Source organism: Pelecanus crispus, chromosome 3 (assembly GCF_030463565.1).
Source record: "Pelecanus crispus isolate bPelCri1 chromosome 3, bPelCri1.pri, whole genome shotgun sequence".
In the NCBI taxonomy this organism is placed as follows: Eukaryota; Metazoa; Chordata; class Aves; order Pelecaniformes; family Pelecanidae; genus Pelecanus; species Pelecanus crispus.
This window is the reverse complement of record NC_134645.1, coordinates 57,406,572-57,434,011: the sequence shown is the minus strand read 5'-3', so window position 1 is coordinate 57,434,011 and position 27,440 is coordinate 57,406,572. Positions and strand designations below refer to the sequence as shown.

Here is a 27,440-nt window from a genome sequence, read left to right as displayed (position 1 = left end):
CCTTCAAAGGGCCAAAGACTACGCATGACTAGTTTCATAGGACCAGAACCTCCAGGAAAGAAGTGCTCTTTACCCTATTTCATGCTAGATACAGTCTGACTTCATTTAAACATCACTAATATAAGACAGCAAGACTTAGACTAACAGGGACATTAGCTTTGCCTAACGACAATCTCCACAGGTGTTTGTTCTGCACTGGCTGTAATCTCAGAACTGAACTGTGAATCAACGGAAAGGTTTAAGTGTGCAGGGTACAGGTTCAGTAAGCTGGATTTTGTGAAGTGAAGTGAAGCTAGGAGGGAAAAAAGGCAGCTGTAAAACAGAGGAGGCAAAATATAAGAATCTGAGGAAAAAATAAGTTAGTGAAGGGCAGCTGAGTCAGTAAGCATAACGTAAAAATGACCAAGGCAACAAAGGAGATGCGCGTGCGCACACACATGCTCACTACCAACAAAAGTAAGAAAAAAGGAGCATGAGGAGATTCAGGAAAATGAAAGAACAGACACAATGTTTAAGTGGGAAGGTGTGCGTGCCCATTTATGGAACTCCTAACCTGACTTCTCAGTCTTTGCTACTTTTTTTAAACAAATCTGTGCAGAACAAGAACATTGTCCCTACCTGGGCCCATACAACCCCACTAAGAAATGCAAGGACAGAAGTAGGAAGCCCACATGGGAGGAAAAAACACATTTCCCAGAAGACTGAAGTGATCTGGAATAGACAAAACTACACCAAGAGGTGATCTCCAGCTCTCATCTACTTTACCAGGGACGCCTCTCTTACCAGGGAGTCACAGAAATGCTGTTACCAGGGGGTAAGAGAAATGAGGTTGTTGCCTCTTTGCTGACAAAATTCCCTCCTTCCTCAGCAACAGAACTGGTGCTGTCAGCACAGGATGCTTTTCCTGAAAGGCAGAAGAGTTCACAGAAAACCTGTTTCTTTCTTTCTATGTAAATGTTTTTCAAACCTCCATGTCTGATGTTGGAATTAGAGGTCTGGATTTCTCTTGCGTGACTTTGGATACATGTTGCTGCTGTAGCCCGTGGAGCAGGAGAGCAGGGAGACAGAGAGGTGGACAGACAGACAGGTGCCTTCAGAGGGCAACTCAGACATCTGTAGAGAGCTCAGGGTGACTGCCCTCCTTTCTCAGGTACTGCAGGAAGAGCCTAACCTCTAACAGGAGGACTGTGAGCCTGAAAAACTTCCTCTCTGGTTCTCTCCTCCTCTTGCTGATAGAGAATTGTATATATCATGGAGCTTTTCTGTTGCAATGCACTTTTGTGGCTGCTTGCTAGGGAGTTGTTTGGTTAGGGAGTGTTCATTCTGTGTTCTCCTCATGTATATGTTTTTATGATCATTGGTGAGAGAAGCCAGAACTTAAGCCGTATGCCTTATACTCTACATCCAGGCCAGTCTCAGACAGAAACTTTGTATTTTGCACAGAACTGCTTCACGCTATTACAGAAAACTCCCTTTTGCCATTTCAGCCAAGGCACTGGCCACAGTTTTGAACCCAAAGACCTCAGATGTCTTATAGGTATATTTATCAAAGATCACCAAGTTCCTTAAGGATAAAAGGAAAACTAACCTTGAGTAAGGATTTTGAAGTCAAGTCACTATTCTGTGGGGAGCCAATGCAAACAGATGATGGATTTGATGTGCTGAGGGTATATCATGCTGCTAGGAAAGTGTGTTGCAGTGTCCCATGCTACTAAGGACATGAGTCAATATAATTATTATATTGTGTTGGTGTAGTTCACAGGGAAAAAAACCCGCAGGTTTGTGTTACTATCATTATCGATGAGAACAGGTTGGAGCCTCAGACAATTGAAAATGGTGGGAGATTTTGATTTGTGGAGTCACTATCAGCAGGGATTTCAAAAGCATTACTAAAACTACAAAGAAATGGATGAATAATACATCTGCTGGAAATTACACTTGTGGGGAGATCAAAATTATTCACCAATTTGGAAAGCATGGAGGATTAAATATTATGACAATTTATTTTGACATTCTCTAGAAGAAATAGTTTCAATATTTTCAAAATAAGAACATTCTGACTTCCTATTTTGAAATAGCATATTTGTTTTGAAATTGACACAACATTGTTCTGGATTTAACAAAAATGTTTCAGGTTGGCAAAGAATAAAGTTTTTCTTCCTATTGAGAAAAGAAAACAAACTATTAAGTCATTAAAAGTTGTTTTGGCTTGTTATAAGCATTGCCTCCAGAATGTTTAGTTCAGCCACTAAACTTTCAAAAAGATGATGAAATGTATCATTCCTACAGCTCTTTGAAAAAAGGGGAAAAAGCAACTGGAGATGCATACCTTTCAAAGACCCAGTTCGGAGGTTTGTTTTTCCTTGACTACTACCCACTGCAGCAAAAATTGAGCTGCTGTGTTGTAAACCCAAGATAAGCAGATTCATATAACCTAGAGCACTGTACAGCTGTTTCTCCCTCTGTACATTTGCCCCTATCATTTAGCTCCCCATATACTCCATAATGGTCAATAGAGCCTGCCTCCTTCAAGAAGGATGTAAATCACTACCTACCTCATGGGGGGATTTCAGTTACACAGCAAGTCTCCTTCTGCTTCTCAGTCTGAAAATTTGTAGGGGTTTCAGTTAAATGAATCACAGAGCTTTATATTAAGTTACATACAACATGGAATAATGCAGTCAATACAACAGTTGAGGTCTTATTTTTATGTTAAATTCCATTTATTCTTACAATGTCTCCACCATTTCAGCTTTCACTGTGCTGCAGACTTAGACATTAACAATGTATGAAGTTTATTTTAGAGGCTGCCAGGAGCAGAGAGATGGAGAATCTGGACAGGTAAGGGGTGGGTACATGAAGCTCTGCTTGCCTGGGGACACAAGAAGTGATTTGGGGTTAACAGGAAAAGTAAATTTTAATCCAGTGAAATACCTGGCAATGAAACAGCTACTCTTAGTGTAAAAGCCTAGTTCTGCAGTGGGAACTGCAATCTCAAAATCATAGATTACATAGAGCCCTGAATATTACAAATGGCTCACAAAAATAGTTTTCTTTAATCCAAGGACTCTGGCTTAAGGAAAACCTAAGTTTTTAAAAGAGGAAGGGCTAGATTCTGTACTACAACTTTCATGGGCTTAAGCCAGGAAAAGGAGCACGACTTGAGGTCTCCATCACTTTCCAGTATCTGTTTTTGGAGCTCTCAGAGAAACTGAAGCTTTACTTAATGTGCCCATACAGTCTGAAAGAATCACAGCACTTTGATATAGACACTTTCCCCTCCAGACTCCTAGCCAACTTATTACCACGGTTATCAGGACAAGTGGCACAGCTGCTCATGCTGATCCTGAACACCTCCACTTAAGCAGTGAGGCCATGGCTCCCATCCAATGTCAAAATGGGGCTTTAGTAAGCATTAATAATTTATCCTAACACCACAGCAAGTCTCTCAGAAAAAAAAAAAATTAAAAAAATCCCCCTCTTGTGTTTGGTCTTTCCTGTACATTCTTTCCTAAGTAATTTTTGTTCAGTTTTAAAATATGATTACTATTTGCATGAGTTGCGGTAGCAACCAACAAACCCAGTTATGAGCCAAGGTGTGCCGCCCCTGGTGTATGGCACTGCACAAACCTAAAAGATTGTCCCTTCCCCAAAGGGAAACATTAAAAACCAGAACCTTAAAACCAGTGCACTTAGTTAGAAAGGGACATGAGGACAAACATGATGTTATGTCTAACATAAATGATGAAAATGAATCCAGGTAGACTCCTGTTCCCTCTTCCATTGGGACAACTTGATTCAATTAAAAGCCAGCAAATGTAAAGCACACTGAAGACATCCTCTTATATTCAGACTAGTATGTGGAACTCACAGATGCCGCTGAGTTTCTGTGGAAGTAAATAGCTTACGAAACTTTAAACAAGAATCAGACATTAACGAACAAGCACAACCTCTGTAATTTCCATACCAAGGATGAAAATTACAAGGAATATCAATCATCTGGCTTGAAACAAATCAGCCAGTCAGCAGATACTCCCAGGAGATATGTTTTGTCACAGAGGAGAAAAAAAATGGAAGTAAAAGAACATCAATTGAATTGCAAGCACTGGGTGTTCACCACTGACAGAAACACAATCCTAGAACACATGAACATTTTCCTGTTTTAACAGGTAAGCACTTTGTATCAGAAAGTTATTCTTATTTCACGCTCACTTTAACAGCACTGTTGTCTAGAGAGATATTCATGATTCACAACACCATGAAAACAGAATTCAGCCCTTGGTGTTTTACTGGAGAGCTTCAGTATCAACAGAAGCATTCTTGTATTGAATCTTGATGGGCTAGCAGTCCACCACTTTATCTAGTTTGGAGTCATGATTCTGCTTCCATTCCATTTGTGCAATTTACATAGACTCAGCTTGTTTCATGTATCTTAACACATCTCAGTCTGTATCAGAATAAATAACCATTGCCTGAAACTAAAACCCTATCACTCACCATCTCTTTCTTACATACAGACTCTTATCTCTACATCTTTCTACAACTGCAACTCTTACCCTGCTGGAGTAGCAGGTTGTGAAATTACTTGAGTTAAGTCTTCCCATCTAAGAAGTTTTCCCACAAACATAACGGCAAACAGAAAGAAAGAAATCAGTCATACTTGGACAACAGAGCGCTCAAGAGACATTATTGTGCCCTATTACCCTCTATTTCTATTCTCATGCTTACCAGAGAGGCGGTGGCAAGTTTCCTATGAAGACTTTAGACTCTGCATTCCCATTCTGGCTTCAGTTAACACACATTGTAAACACACTGCTGAGACAAATTCATTTGAAATGCATGCAGATTAACACATCTAATTTTGTACTCGAGGTGTTTCACTGTAAATCAGTCTGGGCACTGGCCTTAGCAGTAGTTCTTTCAATAGACTTCATTGTCTAGTTCGTTTGCTTACACTATGTTACCTCTTAGTGAGTCCTCACATTTACTCAGTTTGCCACTCTGAAAATGATCAACTGCCAGACTGCAAAGTCAGAACACCTGTCTAGTTTTTCCCTTTATACCACTGTCTATCCTCAGAATTTAGTTTTAAAATTTTGATGATAAGATGTGAGACCAGATTCAGGTCAGTTACCTTCACAGTATTTCAGGTCTGTAAAGGCAATTGTGGTTAATATGATAACCAATGCTTCATACTGTGTGTTTTAATGGCAATAGTGATGCAAGGTCACATCAAGAACAACTGAAAACAATAAAAAGACCAGTCTTACATACCCGCATAGCTAGTTTTGAGGTTCTGGGGGTCCTCTTTTTTTGACTGCTATCACACATCCACAAACAAAAACAGGATACATCATTCCTAAATTGTTAGGTTTATTTAATTATGGCTTTGGGTGACAAAAAAAGAGAGTAGACAGCCAATCTGCCTAACACAATAGGAGCAAACAGGTAAGGCAGAAGAGTTGTGAAATTAACCTGTTCCTCAAGTATCTCTGTAATATGAGTAGGATTTTAAAGAGCACATTTTGCTTATCTCCATTTCTGATTAAGAAAATGGTAAAACTCCTCTTGACTTCACAATGGCAATTATGCCAACAATAAGGACTTTTTACTACAAAAAATAAAAGCCCCATAATGGTGGCAGTTGCTGAAGAGTTCAGTATGTTAGTTGGCAGGAAAGTCTTGACACTCAGATAAATGAGGATAGGAAGACCAAGAAGGGATGGATGAAGATGCAAGGAACAAGATGCAGCATGCAAGGAACAACTAAAGAATGCAAATAATATGTAACAATAAGGAAGCATATAAAAATGAATATTCAGAGATGTATTAGAGGAAGAGCAGAGAAAATTTAGAGATTTCCCATTAGAAATAGCAACTCACAATGATTCAACCTGCTGTGAGAAATCAGCAGAAACCATAACTGGAGTCACATTCAGGTTGTCATTTCTGCATACAGAAGTGCTTAAATCTGACCTATTATGCAGCTTTCCTAATCCTCATGTTAACATGCAAGAGCTGATATTCAGCCTCTTCTTAGCAATGCCTTCTTTAGATTGAAACTAAAGAATTCAGTTTTATTCTGTAAAGCAGAAAAATAACACATTCCATTTCTACTAAACTAAAGAACAGTAGTATGTTTTTCTTTCTAACTCTGACTTGTATTGCATCCCTCCAGTCTTTGAGGAAAAGAGGGCCAGGAGGAAAAAACTTAAACTTACTCCCCACAAAATGAATAAACACAGCCAAATCACCAGCATGGAAAATAACTGTATGAGCCCTAGGTACCAAAGCTTACCCACAAATAGCTCATAGTGAATAATGCATACAGTTTAAAGTCAGTTGAAATAAGTGCCAGGTCAGTTATCAGGCAGCAGTGAATTTGCAAGGCTTTGAAACAAAATTCTTTTTTTGATTCTCCCTCTCTGAGGTACAAATAACTGAACTAAGATGCAGATAGTAATGACTGAAGTGGGCAAGAGCTGGCCAGTTCTGCAGTCTTTCAGTCCTACATCAAAAAAGACTGGTGGTGCTGAAGAGGCAACAATAACATGAAAGAGCCAGCTTTGACTTCGTGAAATGAACTCTTGGCATGATGTCAGGGCTTAAAGCAGTACTGTGCCTCAGAAATGGAAAGGATTTGTCTTGGCTGAAAATTTCAGCAGAAAAGCAACGGACTAAGGACCTACCACCATGGGCCAGTTGCCTTGATTCCAGTTGAACTTCAACTTTAGAAACACCATGTATCTAGCTGTCACATTTCAACCTTTGCATGACCTAAAACTTCCATATTGTATGTTCATACAGATGCTTCAGGGCTAGCCTCCCTTCAGATGAATTCATCTCCTTAGACTTCCAACCCAAAGGATTCTATGATTCTATGATGATTCTATGCTGGGCACATTTTCCAGCCTTGGAAAGGTACCAGGGGTTCTCCAGCAAGGCCATGAGGTTGAGGGCATTTATGAAAGGAAAGGAAAAAATTAATGAAAATCAAGAAGTATATGGAAATATATGGTCTTTCCCCACAACATTGTACCCTGCTTTTTATTTTACCTTCCCTGGTCAATGAGCCAAAGGCTTTAACAAGCAGTAAACTGCTGCACTGAAAATGAAGCCAGCTGATTATTCACAGGAGCTTTAAAGCTTTCCAGTCACTGCTTTCCAGGATTCAGTAGAAAGGTGTTTAAGTTGCAACCTAAATTATTTTTCCCCTGATGTGCTTGTCCCTGTCGAAACATATGTTGTTTGTATGAACAGAGCTTAGGCAATTCTGATTACCTTCAGTCAATACCTGACCCCTAATGGCAACATTTTCTAGTGATCCAAGCACTGGAACTGTTATTAACAGTGATATTTCCACACTGGAGCAGGAAAAACTACTTTTATACCAAGGCTTGGCAGGAAACATGAAAACAATTATTCTTAAATAATAATAAAATGAGCAAAGTATTCCAGGAAAGGTTCATCTTTAATTTCCGTTTTCCTTGAAAAAATAGGTGATTAATCTGCTGTTTAGAATTAAGAAATTAAACCTGAAAAAAAAATTATGGAGCTTCATATTTTGAGGGAGGGTTTTGCTCATGTTTTTACTAGAACTGCATTAGGTTACATTTCTACTTGAGCACTGAAAAGCACCTGAAGTAAACTCCAGAAATGCCAAAGTTCACAGTATCAGGGTATTATTTTAACTGTTGTCAGTAGAAATATAAACTGCATAGTCTCCTAACCATTTATAAAGAATCCCAGCCTCACACAGACATGCCTGAAAAGTCTGTCCTGAAGTAAATTATACAAAGACCCTTGAAGTAGCATCACTCGATATGATTCATTCACACAAAAGTACAGCATATTCTTCCAGGTGAGCAGCAGCCATCCAGCTACTGGTTTCTACAGAGGCATGATAAAAAATATGCCACCTAATAAATAATCCATCAACAACACATAGCACTACATAATAATTTAATTATTCTAACATCCATATTAATTCATAGACAACAAGCAGACATTGAACTGTTGCACTTTTTCAGTGTTGGAAGACTTTGCAGAAAATTTAAAGGTAAATTATTTCTGCCAAGGTTGTTCCTTCCTTGCATTCTGTTGGACATCACTAGCTTAGATAAATCTCCCCATAGAATCCACGCCAAGACAATTTGAAAACACCAAACCAAGTCTTAGATTTCCTTTCCTAAAAAGCATAAAATGCCTTAGAATCATGGAAGTTTCTACCAGAAATCCAGAAACAAGAGGGGTTTGTCCCCACAAGTTTTACCATCATGAGGTTTAAGCACCCCATTTTGTACTGCGCTTCAAGATACTTAGTTGTATGCTTCTGTCTCCTCTCCTATTCCAGTGACTCAAGCAAGTGAAAGATAGTATTACTTTGTCTTGATAATCAATTGCACTGCACATTCAGAAATGAAAACCCCAGTCCCTTTTCTCCCCTCAATACAATCAACATTTATGAAAAAGATATATTAATGACTACCATTAAAAAGTGTACATTGCCTTCAAACAGGGTTTCACGTGTCCTGTTTGTTAAATCACCAACCTTTCATAGCACTTTAAAAAGCTGTGTGACTATTTACTTTAATCAACACTGCTTCCACTTTAATTAGTCTTACATGTGTATTCAGGTTTTGGTAAAGTATTATTTATTTTTTGTAACGTATATATTAACATTCCATATAAAGACATCTATTCTTCTTCTGCATAATAGCCTGGATATTGTTTTTCTTTCAGACTCCTGCATAGAAATCAAAGAAGCGATCTATGGTCATTGTCCAAGAACAAAAGATACTCAAAGCTGCATCTAATCTAAATACTATCTTCCGTGAATTATTTCTCACCATAGATAGTCTGCAAGCACTCAAGTACATACCATTTCACATCTGAGTGGCCTACAACTTTAAATCCCTATAAACTTGATCTTTTCAGGAAGTCTTTGGATACCTAGGCATGTAAGGACAGACAATTCTAAAAATCATATGGGAAAGTCAGCCCAGAAAGATTTTGATGAAGGGTTTGGGCTTTTTCCTATGTCTTTAAGCTATTGGAGACCTAGTATTTCATGTTTGTCAGTATGAAACCTCTCTTTGAAAATCTGGGGCAGGAATTCACGTGGACTGCTGGAACAGAGTCTCATACTTGTTAGTGATGTGATCTGTTTCCTCTAAAGTGTATTCACTTTAGCAAGCACCATACTGGAAATTAGGTGTTAAAGTCTTCTGTAAAGAACTAGGAATAACATAGAGAGACCATGGCTGAAATTTACTATTTTGTACCTATTTTTATTGAATAAAGCAGAAACTATCTCATTTTGAGTTACAAAAAAGGGGGGGATTAATAAAATTGAGTAACATTTCAAAAACACCAGTATCTCACCTACAACTTTTGAAAATGTCATCCTCATTAAAAACACTGAGTGTATCCACAGAAATATCTACGGGTTAATGCATGCTTTTGAAACTAATCCTGGATGCCCATATGAAAGAGAGAGGTTTGATCATATCCAAAACCTAGTTTAGCTCATGTCACATAGAAGGGGGAGGGAAGTGAAAAGACAAAGACACCCCCCCCCCCAAAAAAAAACCAACCAAAAAGAAAATTAACATTTCCCACTGTAATACTTAAATCCCATTTTACCATCAAAAACAATAGGTACATTTCTTGTATTTTCTTGTCTGTCTCTGAGTAAGTTAACATTGTTCCTGTTGTTAACATCAGCACAGAAGTGCTCTCTAAAATCCCAGCTAAGTAAACCTTAATCTTACATCTCATTTATCATCACTATCAACAAGCAACAGCCATGGAATGGCTATTGGTAAGCTCTAAAAGCAAACTACAGAGAAACTCAAATCAAATGCAGTTCTGCTCTAATATATGCCTATGTAATTGGCACTTGACATGTAATCCCATTGTAACATGGACTGATGTTATTTTACATTAGAGGGTAAATAAAACATGCTTGTTCATAGTCGTCTTGTATCATGTAATGCTGTTTTCAAGCACACCAATTACAAATTCTCATCATGGTTAACAGGTGCTAGACTGCAACTACAGATTGAACCATGAATGAATAAGGAACACAAATTTGTCAAGACTGACAAGTGCTTAGGTTCCAGACTTTAAAATTAGCCATGGATCCTATTACTAACCTTGATAATGTTCAGAAAATGAGCTGGTGTTGCCAGGTGGGACTATCTTCATTGACAGTATTTTGCTTAACTACCAACTTCAGTTAGATTTTAAAAGTATTTGAACATTGATCATGAATGATTTCAGCATTTCACAGAATCTGCCTGAATTTTAATCTGGCAATTTGAATCCAAACCCAGCTAAACCTCTGATTACATCTAAATATTTATGTAAATACACAGTCTTCCACTAATTTGGAGTGTCAGCAGTGAATCCTGGATGAAATCAGATTCCACATATCCAGCAATGTCAGATGATGCCCTGTAATTTTTTTTAGAAAGTGTGAAGTTAAGTAACAAAACCACCATTATTAATATTAGCTTGTGAAGGGAGGGCAGTCAGGAAAAATTTCATCACACTGTGCATCCTGAAAGCTTTGTCACCCTATGCTAAAAGGGATTTATTAGATATAGAAAAAGAACTGACTTGTCCTCTGTCATGCACCAGGTTCACAGCAGAGAATCCAACTGTATCTTCACTGCCAAGTGTCCAAACTTTCAGAAGAGGTCATCTTACCAACACTTAAAATTTATAGTTCTACAACAGCCCATACAGCGATATTAATGAAGACCACAAAACATAGGAAAGTCTATATAAAGTAAAGCAGCACATAGTCCATTACCAAGTGTTATATTGAAAACCAACATGTGCACTAATATATCCCTTCCTTCCTAAAGTTCCTCATACGTTTACACAAACCATTGTGTGTAGGAGTTTGAGAGACCGCCAAATTGCAGAAGAGCATTTTCATTTCCAACTATTTACCTAACATGTCTCTTCTCCAATGATCTCAGTGTAACTCTTAAAATTGGGGATTCATTTACATCTTTCGTTTGCTTTGCATTACCCGCACAGATGCTGGAAAGTCAGTTACATGCCTCGTCTTGATGCATCATCCCAGGGGATATGCAGGAGATTCATCCATCTTGCAAGATTCTCACAAAACCTAATTGATGCTTATTAAGTAATATAAAACCAGTGGCCTGCATAAACATGATTAGACACATGATGTTGAGTATCTTTGTACAAAGTCTCTTCACACCAAAACTAATTTCTGCTAAAAGACCTATCACCTGAATTCCCTTAAGAGTACAGTTTCTTTTCTTAGCGTAATTTTTGCCTTTAGTTATTCCAACACTATTCCAATCATTGGTTTTATACAAAGCCATGATCGAGTTTTGCCTTCTCCTTTCCCTTTGATTATCAGCCACTTTTTAAAGCTTTATCATCCGTAATTTCATAGCTTAATAAATTTTCTCGCTGAACTCTCCACCACATTTGGACACTGGATTGATTTCAGAACATCCTCCATTCTCCCTCAGGCAGGATTGTAACCTCTTCTGTCCTGTCTTGATCCCAGCTTGCCTCCAGATTCAGAAGTAGGAATTACCTTTCTTCTCACTAATACAACAGACTCCCACTTCCAGTAGCAAAGGAGACTGAAGTTCTAGTTAGATCTCCAATCTGAATTTGGGAAGACTTGCTTAGATACAGCACAAATAGGGTCCTAAATCTGTGCCTGAGAAGAGTCAACCCATCCCCGAAAAGTCCCTATTATCTGATGACCCAGTCCTGCCTCAGTGTAATCCCCTGTAATTTCCAATGTATCATTCCCAGATTAAACTGAAGTCAAATTTAGTTCCCAGCTCTTTCTGATACCTTGAATTTAGTTAAACTAAGCTGTTCCTGTCTGCTTTGATCAATAGCAATACTGAAGACAGAGCAGGAAGAGAGCTATTTAGCCAGGTGTCCCTTTGTAAAGGCTTCCTCTTTACAGTGAGTCAGAGCAGATTAAGGGTTTGATACAGTGTGGCTGATAATAAACCTGTGGGTAAATTCAAGGCTTTGTTTAGCTCATTATTGCAAAAAATCTTGATTTCACATTCACTCCCACTTCCCTCAATTAAAAAAATGTTCTTAAAAGGCTTTTGGTTTTTTGCTTAGCTGGGTACTTGAATAAAAAAGACTAAACAGCATGTCAGAGCAATGTTAATGCGTGCCTTGGTTCCTGTTTGTATATAGATGACCAAATTCATAGCACTGCAGTTTTGCTGCAACTTACTTGTGAATAAGTCTGCTAGATTTGCCATTTTTTAAAATCACTTAATTAGGACAATTCAAAGAAAATTCTTTTCTTTTAGTTCTGTAAGCACACATAAAACATGTGCAAGCCCTATAATACTTTTTATTTCAGCCAGCTGTTGGGCACAATCCAGACTATACAAAGCAATAGCCAGCCTGTTTTACAATCAGAACAACCCACCCAGCCCTAAAGAGGAGTCTCCCATACTCAATTACCAGCATAAAAGAAGGGTACCTGAAAAATGCATTGTAATTTCCAAAGAAATTCCATTATTAGCATTTAATAGGTGAGACGTTCTTACAAAAAGTTCAGAGTAATGCTGTTGGGCAGGTTCTGAGACAAACAATTGAACTAAATAGACTAGCATAATGCTTGGTAAAGGCAAAATTTCAAGTTAAAATGTACCACATACCCATGGAGTAGGGGATCAAGTAAATGGCCTAGCAGGAAAGTTAAGGTTTGTACCACCAAAGTACCTAGCTTTGGTGCTTAATGTAGGACACCCATTTCCTTTGGCTCTCTATGGAAAGCATCAAGAGAGACCACCAAAATCAGGTGAACAAGACACCACTACAGAGGGACAACAATACATGAAGAAAACACAGCATTGCCTAAAGCTGCAGGGCATTTACAAAATGACCAGGGATGCTGTCACTCAGACTGATTTTATCATAGTTAGTTTCTTCAGTTCACTGAAAAAATGTACTTAAAACATATCAGTCCTGAAGCATTCCATTATTCATTTCAAAGTATGCATATTGAATGATGCAGACGAAAAGCACATGAACAAATCTAAAACATAATACCATTTTCAATACCACCTTACTATTTATTTGTTTCATTTTAATTCTGATGGCTTTCCAAATGTGCTATATCTTATCTACACACCCTTCTAGAGATACAGTCTCTGCTGCAAATAGATTGCAAAGACTGCAACAAAAATAAACGATGAAAGGAGCGCCATTGATTGCTTTCAGATGATTACTTGGGTCAGATTAGCTTATAAAAATCATAATCGTGTGGTATGAGGAGCGATGCAGCCAGGGAAAGACCAACATTACAGCACAGGGATAAAGGAGAGCATCCCAGTCACAACAATGATAGACAGAAAAACTTTAGGGAGAGAAAGGGACAAAAAGAAATCTGATAGTTCTAAATGACAACAGAATAAAAAGGCAACAGAAGCTAAGTAGGTAAGGAGACAACTGTCAAAGGCCTTGAAGGAATGGTGTTTAAACAATAGATAAGAAAGAAACAAAGAGTAAATAGAAGGATTAGAAAAGATATTATCAATCTAACAGACAAGACAGAAACAGTCAGCCATCATCATCTGAACAAGATTAATTGAAACAGAAAACCAGACATAAAGACATTGCAAAAATGAAGTCAAAGAAGTCTCAAAATAAGAACTATCAGAAAAATGGAAATGTGGATAGACCATATGTGATAGAACTATAGTTGACCATATTTTAGTGAATATCTGCAAAGAACTGATAAACTAGAAGAAAACAGCAACCATTCTCATTTTGATTAAGATGGTCTTCACCTGTCCAATACAAATGCCTGCACTGTTACTCTGGTAATATAAAAGCACACACACTTACTGACTTGGACATCAGCAAGTTTGATGTTTTAAAAAACAAACAAGTCTGTGTAATATCAGTGCCCTAGCTTTCAACAGCAAAGATCAGAACAAAGTGTACAACTGAGAATGCCAGGTTGTAATCATAAGACTGTGAAAAATGTTCAAGTAGTCAAAACCATTCAATAATTTGGGGTTGCAAATTATCAGGAGACATCCTTAGTGAAACGTGAAATTTTGTCGCATGTCACACTTCCAGATCACATTCTGAAAACAGAATTCTTCGCTCCCTACTTTGGGCATAAAGTCTATGGAGGAAACATTCCTCTAGAGTGCGTGGGAGCACAAAAACACTAGTGTCATATGTCCATATAAAACAGTAACATTTAGTTCAGCAAAAGTTAACACCACCGATTAAGCTGGCGTACATCTTCATACCCCCTTCCTGAGATCTGCCCTACCATCTAGCCACTTCTTTTCATTCATTAGACAAGTAAATATGGAAATTATGGGCAGCCTGAGTTGCACTGTTCTGAAATGAAAGCATCACCTGCAGGACAAGAGGGAGAGCATGGGCAGAGAACCTTACCTTCCAATTAGGAGGAACTCCCCAAGCACTCCCAAGCGCCTCATGGCGATGAGGATCCCCCTCACTGTCATTCCCTCACAGAAGCAAACCACCACTCTAGCCTTGGGTAATCTTTCTCGCAGCTTTCGGAGCAGGCGATCAAAGCTCTTTTCCCCAGCATTGCTGTAGATCTTGTCAGAGTGAGCAATGCAGAGACCTTCTTGGGCAGCCAGCTCTTTGAAGGCTTCCATTCCACTTTCCCCATAATTTCCTGTTTAAAAAAAAAAAAAAAGAAGTTGATATTATATGATATTATATCACGCATTTAACCAGTTAAGGGGCCTGTAATGGGAAAGGGATAGTTTTCGTCAAAAAAAAATCAACTAGCAGAAGGAAGAGCAAAGGAGGTCCACCAAAGTGAACATACTCGGAGTTCAGTGGAGCAACAAGATATCCACGTATCAGTAGGTCCTAAGTGACCTGGAGACTGCAAGTTTCTTTTCTTACATTGATTTACCTGTGGATATTAAAGGCAAACAAGGGATGGATAGGTAGAAAAGGGGACAAAGACAGCTCAGACAGTAAGGATAAAGTTTTCTTAACATTTCTATGGCAAAAATCACAGTTGCGTTAGTCCAGGAAAACAGTCACAGTAAAGAGAAAAAAGGATTTCATTCCAAGCTATTCCGTACCACATGCAGTCCACGTTCATAAAAGTGAATGAAAGATAGATGTAAACTTCAAACATGCTAGTCTGGTAGCATTTTGAAAGCCACTTACACAAATCTGACTGACCATTTACCACTTTTGAAAGCCACTTACACTAATCTTAACTGACAGTTAAAATTTAGGCTTGATGTTTCTCTTGGAATAGGAGACTTTCTATCTGTAAGAACTTAGGAAATTACTCTTCCTAATATAGAAATATTTGAACTTTGTGGTCCAAACTGTATCAAAGCTTATTCTCAAGTTCCCTTCATTTTTCTATTTATACATTTATACATTTTGGAATCCAAATCAACAGTTTTACAAAACTCAGACTGCTTTCAGCTATGGAGACAGGTGAAATCTCAAGTTTTCTTTTAATATTTTATGCCTGCCATGAGCATCCATCAGGCAAGAGGAGCAGATGGATTACAAAAAAATGTCTATTAACAGTAACAAGAAATGGTTCAAAAAGAGAAGCACGAATTTTATGCTATCCACATTCGTAATGTTTGCTTAATTTATTGAGGAAGTAACATCAGATATGCTGATCACTTCTAGACCCAGACCTTTTCAAGCCAGGGGTGACTGAAGAGGTCCATCTTCTCCATTTGAAGCGACAGTTTGAAATAACAAATTCCAATGAGGAAGACTTCTGAATCAACCTAACTTCCTCCATTTAAAAAAATCACAATTCAAAAGGCTACCAGAGAGAAAATTCAGCAAGAGACAGTTCAGGCATTCTTTATAAATCCAACCAAAATAAGTGCATTTTTCTAGAAACATGGATCATTTGCAGCAGATCAGACACACTGTGCAGACACACTATGACAGTCATAGTCATACTAGAATGCAGCCAAACCTGCCAGGTCTGGTGTCAAACACAAAACTCAAGTCCCACAGCCTTTTGCACCGAACTGCCCTAGTTTCTCACGAATTTGCAGCACAGCAGAATGGCCTCTTTTCCAATTTGTGACTCGACGCCAGATACAACAAGCAGGTCAGTCTGCTTTTTTGTCTGTGAGCCAGACACACTCCAGAGCGAGAGTGATGCCATGGCCCTGCCTGGCTGCAGGGACAGGAGAAGAGAGGAAGATCTGTGCCCAGTTGGGACACACCACCAAGCAGCCCCCACCGTGGGCTCAGCACTGCAGCCCCATCCCGTGACCCCGCACGTCAGTAAATGATGTGGCCTCGTATAGGGCTTTTCATATGCTGAGAAGGACACAGATGGAGACATTTCCATATATTTATAGGCCATAACCTGCAGACACCAAGGGATTTACCCCAGGACCTGAGTCTGGGCGGTTTGAGCCGTACTGCTTTTATGACTTGCCTCAGGTCCCAGACTGAAGCAGGACAGCCTCATTGCTGACTTACCATTAGCAAGCACCTTATGCTTTGGAAAGAAATGAAGATATATTTCCCAATTTCATGTGGAACTTTATGCAACACTGACTCATTTGAAACTAGGAGGATTATTGTTAAAGTCTTACCTAAGGTGAGCCAACTAAACTGAATCTTCTTAGATGTTTAGGCAATGCATATTAGAAAATAAATGTAGTAGGTTTTCTACCTAAATGTTAAGGTAGGATGGGATTTTCTCGTACATCAGCACAGCACTAACTCTGCTGTATAATTCAAGTTAATGATTTCAACAGATGAAATATTAAATCAACTTGGAATGATTTGTCCCAGCTTTAATTTTGATGGAATAACAATTACCTCAAACATAGTCATACCTGTACTAACAGTACAACTGCCTAGCAAAATAAGGCTAAGAAGTCAGATTGTTGCTTATAAATTCAATAACTGAGATAAAGAGCCTAGAAGGAAAAAAGCTAATTAAGATCAAGAACAACATTGACACAAGATGAAATAAGCAAAAAACAAGGCAGAAACAATCTGAAGCTGAAAATGAAAGCTTTCTAACCCTTACGTGAAAGTAAGGGCTTTCCAATAACAGTACAAAGAAAGAAATCTGATGTTAGACTGGCACTTGCTCAGCTCACAAGAGCGTTATGTAATGTAGATATCTGCAACAGCCAGCAATGAGACTTGATGACCCAGGAGGTCCTCTCAAAGTCTGTCTGCTCTGCTCCCAAAGCAAGACTGCAGGGGAAAGGATCAGGGAGAAAATGAACATGTGAGAGACGTTAGATAAAATGTTCAATGCACTCAGCCACCAGGGTATGCACAACGTGAGGGCATATATAGAATAGAAAACACTGATTAATTCTGCGCAACAGCCAAAAACATATCCATCTGTACCAGCTTGCTGGGTACATCCATTTCAATCCACACACATGCAGCAGCTGAGAGGGGAAATGTGTAATGAAAGAAATCTGTGCGAGATGGTAATCAGTGAAGAGTTACAACCAGGCCATGGGCTGAGGACTATTTGCCCTTTGAAAGAGCCACTGAAGAAAAGATCCAGTCTTATCTGCAACTGCCTTTTGTTACCAGAATCAGCTGTGAAAAGCCAGACTATTTATTATTGTGAAGCTACAAACACCTGATTTTTGTTCTGACCTGCACTCAAAACTAGCTGAGCCAGTAACATACTTTGAGACCTACAATACCTTGCTAATTTTTAACAATTTTTTTCTTTTTTTTTAGCTCTGTTCAACTTGTACCCTATTCAGAGAACCAGATATTTTCCTTGTATGCTTTAAGCAGACTCTGTACAGCAATGCAAACGTAAATTCTAACCCTATCGTGGCTGCAATTTTACTAAGAGGATTTTCATGGCACTTCTCAGTGCCAACGACAGCTTTGCTTCAGCACTGTAAAAATTCTAGATAAGGCCATTCCTGAGAGGGATCCGCATATCTGAAGGTGCTGGTGAGAGCTACATGTAGTGGGAATTATTCTCACCCATTGCATTCCATGCATTAAATATCTTAACAAAAACATTAAGATGCTGTAGTAAAAATCAAAGGTGTTTTCTTGATCAACAGAAGACAAACAAAAGAAGAATGTACCAAAAATTTAGCCTCATAAATTCCTCCTATGAGATAATAAGTATTACATTCATGTCACAACTAAGCTGGAAGTGACACTATTTGCTTCTATTAACACTTGAGCAGTGTGGGGAGCAGAACCCATGAGCTCCATCTAAAAGGTTTATAGTCTTCTTTTTATTATAGCTGTTTGGCAAATTTACCCCCATTCTCTTTGTCAAGAGAACCATTTATTTTTCATTTATGAAATGGAGCGGAAATGTAGCCTCAGCAATCAGATGCTTATGAGAATCCTGGAGCTCATCTTCTTGAGGGATGCACACAGCAGCTGTGTGGGTCTTCCCAAGCCACATGACAGAAAGTGCTGTGTTTTCAGGGGGCTTATAACCAAAACAGTGTGTCCCGCATAAAAGAATGTCTGATTTCATTCAAGGACAGGGATTATTTGTGGGGCAGCATAAGGAAATATGAACTGTTCCTATTTGTGCTGCAGAGAACATCCACTTGAAATAGAGGCTAGCACCTAAAAAAAAAAAAATAAAAAAATAAAAAAAATTCTTAAAGAGAAAGAAAACCATAATGCTGAAGAGGAAGACTGAGACTGTTCTCTCTCACGCTGCTTTCAGTGTCAATAGGAAATATCAACTCCTTTTTAGAGACCCCTTTAGAGACACACCTACAAAACCAACAACAAAACCCCACAGCAGAGGGCTGTGCCTGGAAGAATGCTCCAACGCACTTAAATAACAAAAGGCAGGGAGCAAGAGATACTTCACCTACCTGGGCCACGAGCAATACCATCAGGTGAGATCACCTATTCCTTGCTATTAGGGCCTTATTTGCTGCATTTATTGCTCTAAACAGCAGCAGTAACAACAATCTAGATGAAAGGTGAAAACAAAAAAAACATATACCCTGCAAACACATAGCAAACGAAATGCTCCAATAAGACAACCACAAAATCTAACTTCACTGCAGGGTACTAGAGAGGCAAGTCATATGGCAGGAGAAACTATTCCCTGTCCTCTTCTTTCCTCTCTCAACATTATGATTTTTTTGTTCACCTCCCCCAAGCTTGTAGATACATTGCTGGAGGTATGAAATGTGTTTCAGTGTTCAGTATTGATTCACTATAAAACACCTTTTTTCCTCAGCTAATTAACTGCTCTCTGGCAGAGAGAAAATAAGAGAAGAAGAGGACTACATGACATAACAGCAAGGAATAAGTACTGAAAAAGCTTCTCCACTGCAAAGGCAGATTATTTGGGAAGAGTAGAGCAAGGGCGTGATCTGATTATTAAGTTACTTCCTGATATGTTGCAATAATGAATTTGTAAAAACTAGTGGTAATATTAAATACGACAGTAACTGTACAGTTGCAAATACAAGTTTGGGAAGACTGGAAGGTTTTCAACCAGTGAACAGAAAAAATGAAGAAAAAGGCAAAAAAGAGTGCCAGTTTTCTCTCCTATAACATCCTGTGTTTCCCTACGCCACAAGGGCATCTTTGAATAGGGTCAGTTAATAAAAAAATGATTGAATTATCTCATTTTAATGTATTTCTTATCAATTGAATCATATTAAATAAACATGTGCATACTCTTAGCCCATTGCAAACTAAAATTAAAAAGTTCAACCATCGGATTTAAACTAGTATGTTAGTAAGAGGTTGGGAAGACATACATAATCAGCTAATGTGTCTCAGATGACAAGCAGTCACTTTCTAAACTGTAATAATTCAACCATTTACATCCATTTGTCTGCACCTTTGATTGGGAGAGTTACAAATAAAAGCCAAAGTCTATATTTATTCCTGAATGTAGCAGACTGACTGACAAAAAATGAAAAGTTGTGGAAATGGATCTGCCCATGTGTGTTATTTTGGTATATCCCAAACATAAACACTACAGTCATAGAAAGCAGCTCTGTTGGCACACGGCTTCCAGGACCATTGAACTGACACCATCCCTCCTCTGCCAGACTTCTCTGTCACTGTGGAAGGGGCAAAGATCAAACAATTCCATGTTTCCTGAGAATATCTTTTTCAAGGCTAAAATCACAGCGATGTCAGGAGGGGCTGCTTTTTACCAGTTATCAGTTATTCCAAATAGGATTTGTGTTTCCTTTTTCAATGAACCCTCTTCACTTAATGTTGACTTTGCCACCTAAAGCCCTTTACCACACAGTTTCTTTTCAGAGTTCAGATAGATTTCTCAACATAATTTTCTTTCGTCACTGAGTATACCTCACCTCAGGTGTTTTTAAGGGACAACTTCAAAGCAGGCGAGTTAGGCTATGAGAGCACTTCACAAACCCTAAAGGACTGGCCACTTTACAATAAGAAGAATTCTGCATGGATGTGGACTCCAGTTCTGTCTGATATCAATCAGGACAAAATAGTGGAGAAAATACCAAAAGAAAAAACTTCACTAGACCTAAAATCACAGTCTAACTGCAAAGCTTAAAAGGAAAACTCTACCTCTTATTTTATACTAAGTAGTGTGCAGATAAACGAGAAAAAAAAAAAAAGGCTTACAAAGAATGCTGAAGTAGCTATTTTAATTTCTCCAAGTGCAATGGTTTTAAAGAAGAGATAAACAAGTCTTTCCAACATTGACCCCTAAGGACAGTTTAATACAGGCTGAGCATCACAGATTCTCACTACAGGATTCCTGTCCTGGAGACCAGCTGGATTGCCCACTGCTCTCTGTCGCTCAGATCAGGTCCAGCCACCCAGCTCCTTGGTTCTAAAGTTGCTTTTAACCTGCTACCACCCATAGGTATCACAGACCTCCTTACCACCACCAGCTTGCCTCCCAGGCCAACTCATGGCTCTGCGGAAGTCAGCATTTCCCTTACTTTTCCCTGATTATTATTCTTTGACAGTGTTAGAGAGTTTTTGTGTTGGGTGGAGGCCTCAATGTCCTTTTATTATGGAAAGGGTAATTCATTATTAGAAACTGAAATAGCAGTGTATACACTCTGTATTCTTTCAAATTGTCTTAGAAAAGTTCTCTGGGTTCACCACAGATTTCGAAGCAACTGCACTTTAGCCTGACAAAAGCCAGAAGGATGTCCTAAATGAACGGAGTCATCTGTGCTTACAGCCTATTTTCTTCAGAACTTAAGGTCCTTCTAGAAATGCAAAAAGTGAGCTGTTGAGACCAGACTAGTCTTTTCATTTTCTAAAGTCAAGTAAAACTGAATACAAGTGTATTGGGTTTGCATGGCAAGGTTTTGGTAGCGGGGGGGCTACAAGGGTAGCTTCTGTGAGAAGCTGCTAGGAGCTTTCCCCCGTCCAACAGAGCCAATGCCAGCCAGCTCCAAGACAGACCCACCACTGGCCAAGGCCAAGCCCATCAGCAATGGTCACAGCACTTCTGGGATAACGTATTTAAGAAGGGAGGAAAAAAACCAGTGAGAACAACAGCAGCCAGAGAGAGAAGTGAGAATATGTGAGAGGAATGACTCTGCACACACCAAGGTCAGTGAAGAAGGAGGGGGAGGAGGTGCTCCAGACACCAGAGCAGAGATTGCCCTGCAGCCCATGGTGCAGACCATGGTGAGGCAGGCTGTCCCCCTGCAGCCCATGGAGATCCATGGTGGAGCAGATATCCACCTGCAGTCCATGGAGGACCCCACACCAGAGCAGGTGGATGTGCCCCAAGGAGGCTGTGACCCTGTGGGAAGCCCGCACTGGAGCAGGCTCCTTCCAGAACCTGTGGACCTGTGGAGAGAGAGGAGCCCACGCTGGGACAGGTTTGCTGGCAGGACTTGTGACCCTATGGGGGACCCACGCTGGAGCAGTCTGCTCCTGAAGCACTACACCCTATGGAAGGGACCCACGCTGGAGCAGTTCGTGAAGAACTGCAGCCTGTGGGAAGGACCCACATTGGAGAAGTTCACGGAGGACTGTCTCCCATGGGAGGGACCCCATGCTGGAGCACTGGAAGAGTGTGACTTCCTCCTCCCTTGAGGAGGAAGGTGTGGCAGAGACAACGTGTGATGAACTGACCTCAACCCCCATTCCCCATCCCCCTGTGCTGTTTGGGGGGATGAGGTAGAGAAAATTGGGAGTGAAGTTGAGCCCAGGAAGAAGGGAGGGGTGGGGGGAAGGTGTTTTTAAGACTTGGGGTTTATTTCTCATTATCCTACTCTGATTTGATTGGTAATAAATTAAACTAATTTTGCCCAGCTGAGTCTGTTTTGCCCATGATGGTAATCCATGGGAATGATCTGTCCCTGTCCTTATCTTGACCCACAAGCCTTTTGTTATATTTTCTCTCCCTTGTCCAAGCGAGGAGGGGAGTGACAGAGTGGCTTGGTAGGTGCCTGGCATCCAGCCAGGGTCAACTCACCACCACAAGGGAGAAAATAAAAACAGAAGATGAAAGGGTGGAGTTAGGTGATTGTTATAGCCATAAAACAATACAGTGTTCCTATGATAGTCCAAGTTTTCAGAGAGATGAAACTATATTTCAGGTAAGAAAATCTGCATAATTTTAGTAAATGCTAGGTTACAGCTCACCATAGTGAAGTATTATCTCAGTAAAGAAGACCCAGGCATAAGTAAAACTCTGCTACTGGGTACAGTGGTTACATTTAAGCCTTCGTCCTAAATGAAGTAGATGCATCATCTTGGAAAACTAATTGATATTCTTGTCAGAAATACAACTGCAGGTGAAGTCAGTCCTGAAGTAATGAGGGTATTAGTGCTAAATTGCACTTCCCTGATAAGAGAAATGCCAAAATGTGGTCTTATGCCAATATTTTTTTCCTAAATGTATTGAAAGTCTACACCCAGTGCTTATTTATTATGTGTCTAACAAGGAGCTTTAGAGATTCATTTATATTCCAATGGAACTATTTCAGCTCCAGCCCTGGCTGATATACAGTACTTGTAACGAATTTACTTGCTGAACTTAGTCTTTCTGTTCATGACTTACCAGTAAGTAGCTTCCAGTTTTGTTCAAAATGTATTAAAAACAATCTAGTGATGCCTAATATTAACTGTTGGTTAGTTCTGCTGATTAGCATTGGTTGAACAATGGGTCACTGATGTTTTGTTTCTTGATGAGACTGGAGAAAGTAAACTTAATAAAGTTTCAACACTCTCCTATGAATAATCTCTATTGTTTTTTCGAAGCTTGCTGTGAATATTATAGTTAGTAAAATTGGTTTATATGTTATATAGTTATAGAAATAACACCCAAAAGGGACATCGAAGTAGGAGAATTATATTCTCTTTTCTTTTTTTTAATATGAGCAGACATTTCAAAAAGAAGGAATGAAGTATATGCTCAGTTCTGCTCATGTTTTGGCAATTACGCATTTAGTTTAGCTCACATTTCAAGCACAAGATTTAAAACATTGATGCCACTTTTGAGCAAGCAAAAATCACACACACATGTACCCTACTATGGATGAAGGTTTGAATGTAATGAAATGAATGGAAATTTTAAAACATATTACTACTGTTTATATGGTTTCTGAACCTGAGGGCACAGAGAGATCATACTTTCTGACCTTCCCCCACAATTTTGAGAGTTAAACATAGTTATTTTTATTTTTGTGAACCTATTGTATCTGATACTCACAAATCATGTTTTCATGGGCTAGGACTTAGAGGGCCAAACATCATGAGGTACTCCATAAAGAGTCAGCAAGACTATGAACACTCCCTGATAACCTATGTTATCAATGGCTTTAGAAGGTATCTAGAAAGTATGTTGGAAATGAGATTACTTTTTGAAGTGTATTTTTACTCATTTTCTCATTAAAGAGAAGTTAGTGCTTGGAACTATTCCCACTGAAGTCCTTGATTTCAGTGGCTACATTATCAGTTTTTTATTAGTTTTTAAGAGGGCCAACTGGACTACTAAATTTTATTCCTTACTGTCTGTTAACACACATCATTGAAACAAATATCCAGAAAGCTACTGACCTGAACTGTAGCCCCAGAGCTAAATGTTCATGGCCTTTAGGGCAATTTTGGCTTATATATGAGTTTTAGACACCAATACTTTCTGTTTATGTGAGCCACAGCTCTAGATGTGAATTATGTGAGGTTTGGAATAACACCTAAGTAATAAATCTTAGTCTTCTGTCTAAAAAACTATACCTAATCATAGCTTATCCATCACCAGAGAAACTGTCCATCTAAATGGAATAAACTTCTGGGTTTTGTTGAAAATGAGAAGACAGATAGACTTTTTGATGTATGCTTACCAAATCCCTGGATATTTTAATCCTATTATTCAGAAGAAAATTATGTGATTTTAGAAAGAATTATGTTTTAATTTGAACGTGTTTAAGAAAGACAGTGGCTACTTTGCCTTACATGTCCATTAAAGAATTTGATGAAAATAAATATAATTTCCTAATATTATCTGAACTGTCTACCCTCACTTACAGCCCACTTTTGATTTTAACTATTATGCCAATCATCTGTAATCAATTATATCGGCATAGCTGGAAGAAACCCAGAATAGCATACTAAACAATTCTGCCGGAAAGAAAGAAAGCCGGAAAGGTTTAGATGCTGAGTCTGAAAGCTAGAGATAAGAAACAAAAAGACATTTTTAATAATTTAAGAACAAGGTCTAGGAAAAGAGAACTGTAATGCATAAGCAAAAATAAAACGTATCTAAACAGAAGCTTTTCATTTTTACAGAATCAACATTTTCAAAAAGATTTAATTTAACTTTATAAATATTTTTTCAGTAACACCCCCCCTTCAAAAAGCATTTAGTCAAAATATTTCCAATCACCCCTAAGCTGAAGTCCCAGTTCTACTAACTCTGTCACAGATGGTGACTTGAGTACTCACAGTGATGCTTTAAAAGACTTACAGCAGAGAAGTTAAATACATAGCGCAAGGGTTTGTAGGATTTGAGACTGACAGAAATAATTTTTTTAAAAAAATCAAGTCCTAATTTTGAATGGTTCTCCCAATGATAAAGTTGAGGTGAGATATTCATGCCGGCATTTCCAGTTGAGTTCATAACCTCAAGGATTAACACAATATAAATGTTCAAATTACACAATGTTAAAAGGCATAGCTGATGCTGATTGGTGCAACATTTGAAGTACCTTTCAGTACAGGCTACTGTAGTGTCTGCACATGAAAAGGTGACTTAATGCTGAGAATCCAGACAGAGCTAGTACAGGAAACGAATATAAAAGCTGGATTACCACAAGCAAAGAACAAATTATTAGTTTACTTTGCATAGCTCCCACAGAGGTACTATAAAAGAGTGAACTTTAGAAGGGCAGACTTGTGAGACAGAAAAAACTGTCTAAATGCAAGTAGGACAAAGTGATAAGCCTGAAAACATGATTTTGTAGAGCACTTAAGAACACTGCTTGCGAATTAAGAGCAAAATGAACAGTTCATCTTCTCTCCTCTGAATTGCCATTAAGCTACAGAAGCACAAACAAGGGACTGAGCATAGATATTGAGTTAGCCAAGCCCGAAAAGAACAAAACTGTCACAACTGTCACAAAACTATTTCACAAGACAGATAACAGCCATTATTTGACCTCAGCGCTGACCGGTTCTGCATCCGCGCGGCTTTGCCAGGCCGTGATGCCCCGGTGACGATGCCCTGGACCTCCTGAGTCCTCCCGCACCCGCAGCCGCAGCCAGGAGCGCTCCCAGGCCACCTCCCGCGCTCTCTGGAGCAAATGGGGGAGGCCGTCGGGGTGAGAGGCCCTCGCCGCACTCCTGGCGCGGTCCTTCACTCATCATGCGTCCTTGCGGAGATCTATGAAATGCTGCTATGCTGACTTGTAAAACGGCTCATTGGCGGCAGAAAAGGACCCTTTGCTGGGTTAAGAAACAGAATGAAAGACGATTCATGGAGAAAGGCAAAAAGATTGTTTTGTTTCCCAGACATTTTGCTTTCTCCACACCCACAGCCCTGTGGCTTACAGACAGCCCCTGAGGAATGACACCTGGGTGCTCACAAGTTGTACGGCCATCCAGAAGGTCCCAGCAGCCTCTTGTCCCCAGTTCAAAACAATCTGAACCCAGGCACGTCATCCCAGCATGGCCTCAGGTGCTCGGCCCTCAAATAAACGCTCCTGGAAAGACGTGCTGGAGGAAGGGAACAGCCCTCTGCTGAAGGCCCACGGATTAACCACAGCCCCCTGCAAGCACCAGGGAAGATGGAGACAGCCCTGCCTGCTCCCACCACCTCGTCTTTTCCCAAATTGCACTTGTGAGGGACAAAGCACTTGGAGAAACCAGGCACCAGTGCAGCGGGCAGGCGGAGAGGGCAGCGGTGACAGGCCATGGAGGCCGGGCAGAGCGGGCAGGGCAGGGCTGCCGGCCCCGCAAGGCAGGAGCTGGCGCCCCAGCGGCCGGGCTGCCCTAGCTCTCAGAGGCGCCTGATGGTGGGGCAGGCATCCGTGCCAGGCCACGGCCGGTTTATGGACACGGGAACTCAGGTTGAGAGGGAAAGGGAGGGAGAGGGAGGGCACAGGGAGGTGAGTGACCCCGGATGGTGGGGTGGCAGGTGGGAACTGGGAGGAGAGAGGCCGAGGCCATGCATATATCAAGCGCATCCAAATACAGCAGCTACTGAGGGCAAGACAGCTATGCTCATACACTTTGGTGCGTACAAGCTCTCCAGGAACATTGTAATTAACCGCTGTCAAAGCAGGCTGTGAGATGGCAGACTGCAAGGCAGATTTGGGTAGCCTACCAGCCTCAGCTTCGGCATTTTGCTGGCAGTGAAGCAAGGATTTTGGCCTCGACAGCAGCCAAAGGGCGGCATCGACATGGCTAGCTCTGATCTCACAGCTGTGGGAGTGAGGAAAAATCTGTCTGCAGCTGTGCAGATGTCATCATCTTCTGGGCGAGAATGTTATAGGGCACTCCTCAGCCAGTCTGTATAGTTGCTCCAGTGCTGTGCGACTAGGCACCCCACGTGTGCCAGGGTTTTGATGAGGGTCTCCTTCAAGGGTGTAGAGAAGCCATGGAGCTTTTCAGGGTGTTCTATGTTTCTTCCTTGACTGAATCAATAAATGACTACGTGGGTGGCTCTTGATCTTGTGACATTGAGTGTGGTAGATCTGATCTGTGCACTAAAATACTCCATATATTTCTCTCCGGCAACAAGATCTACTTTTGACCAAGAGGACTACAGCAGTTCAACAGATGTACTTCTATAACTGTGAGTATTAGAAAATCAGTCCCTGAAGTCCTGACCGGGCACCACAGGAGTATGATCCAAAAGCACAAGACACTACAAATTCCATCTTGGCATTGTATAACCTAGCATCACTAACATGCCTCCGGTATGAAGTAACATAATGTTCTGTGACAAGATGTAAGCA

At 39.9% G+C, this 27,440-nt stretch overlaps 1 protein-coding gene across 3 annotated transcripts in view; it reads right to left on the bottom strand.

Annotated features, from left to right (window-relative positions):
* GRM1 (glutamate metabotropic receptor 1) overlaps positions 1–27,440 on the bottom strand; it is a 189,300-nt gene that overhangs the window by 136,985 nt on the left and 24,875 nt on the right. For all 3 annotated transcript variants that reach the window (XM_075706808.1, XM_075706809.1, XM_075706810.1), the window contains exon 2: positions 14,452–14,701. In XM_075706808.1, the coding sequence (XP_075562923.1) occupies positions 14,452–14,701 (250 nt within the window). The remainder of the gene's footprint in view (positions 1–14,451; positions 14,702–27,440) is intronic.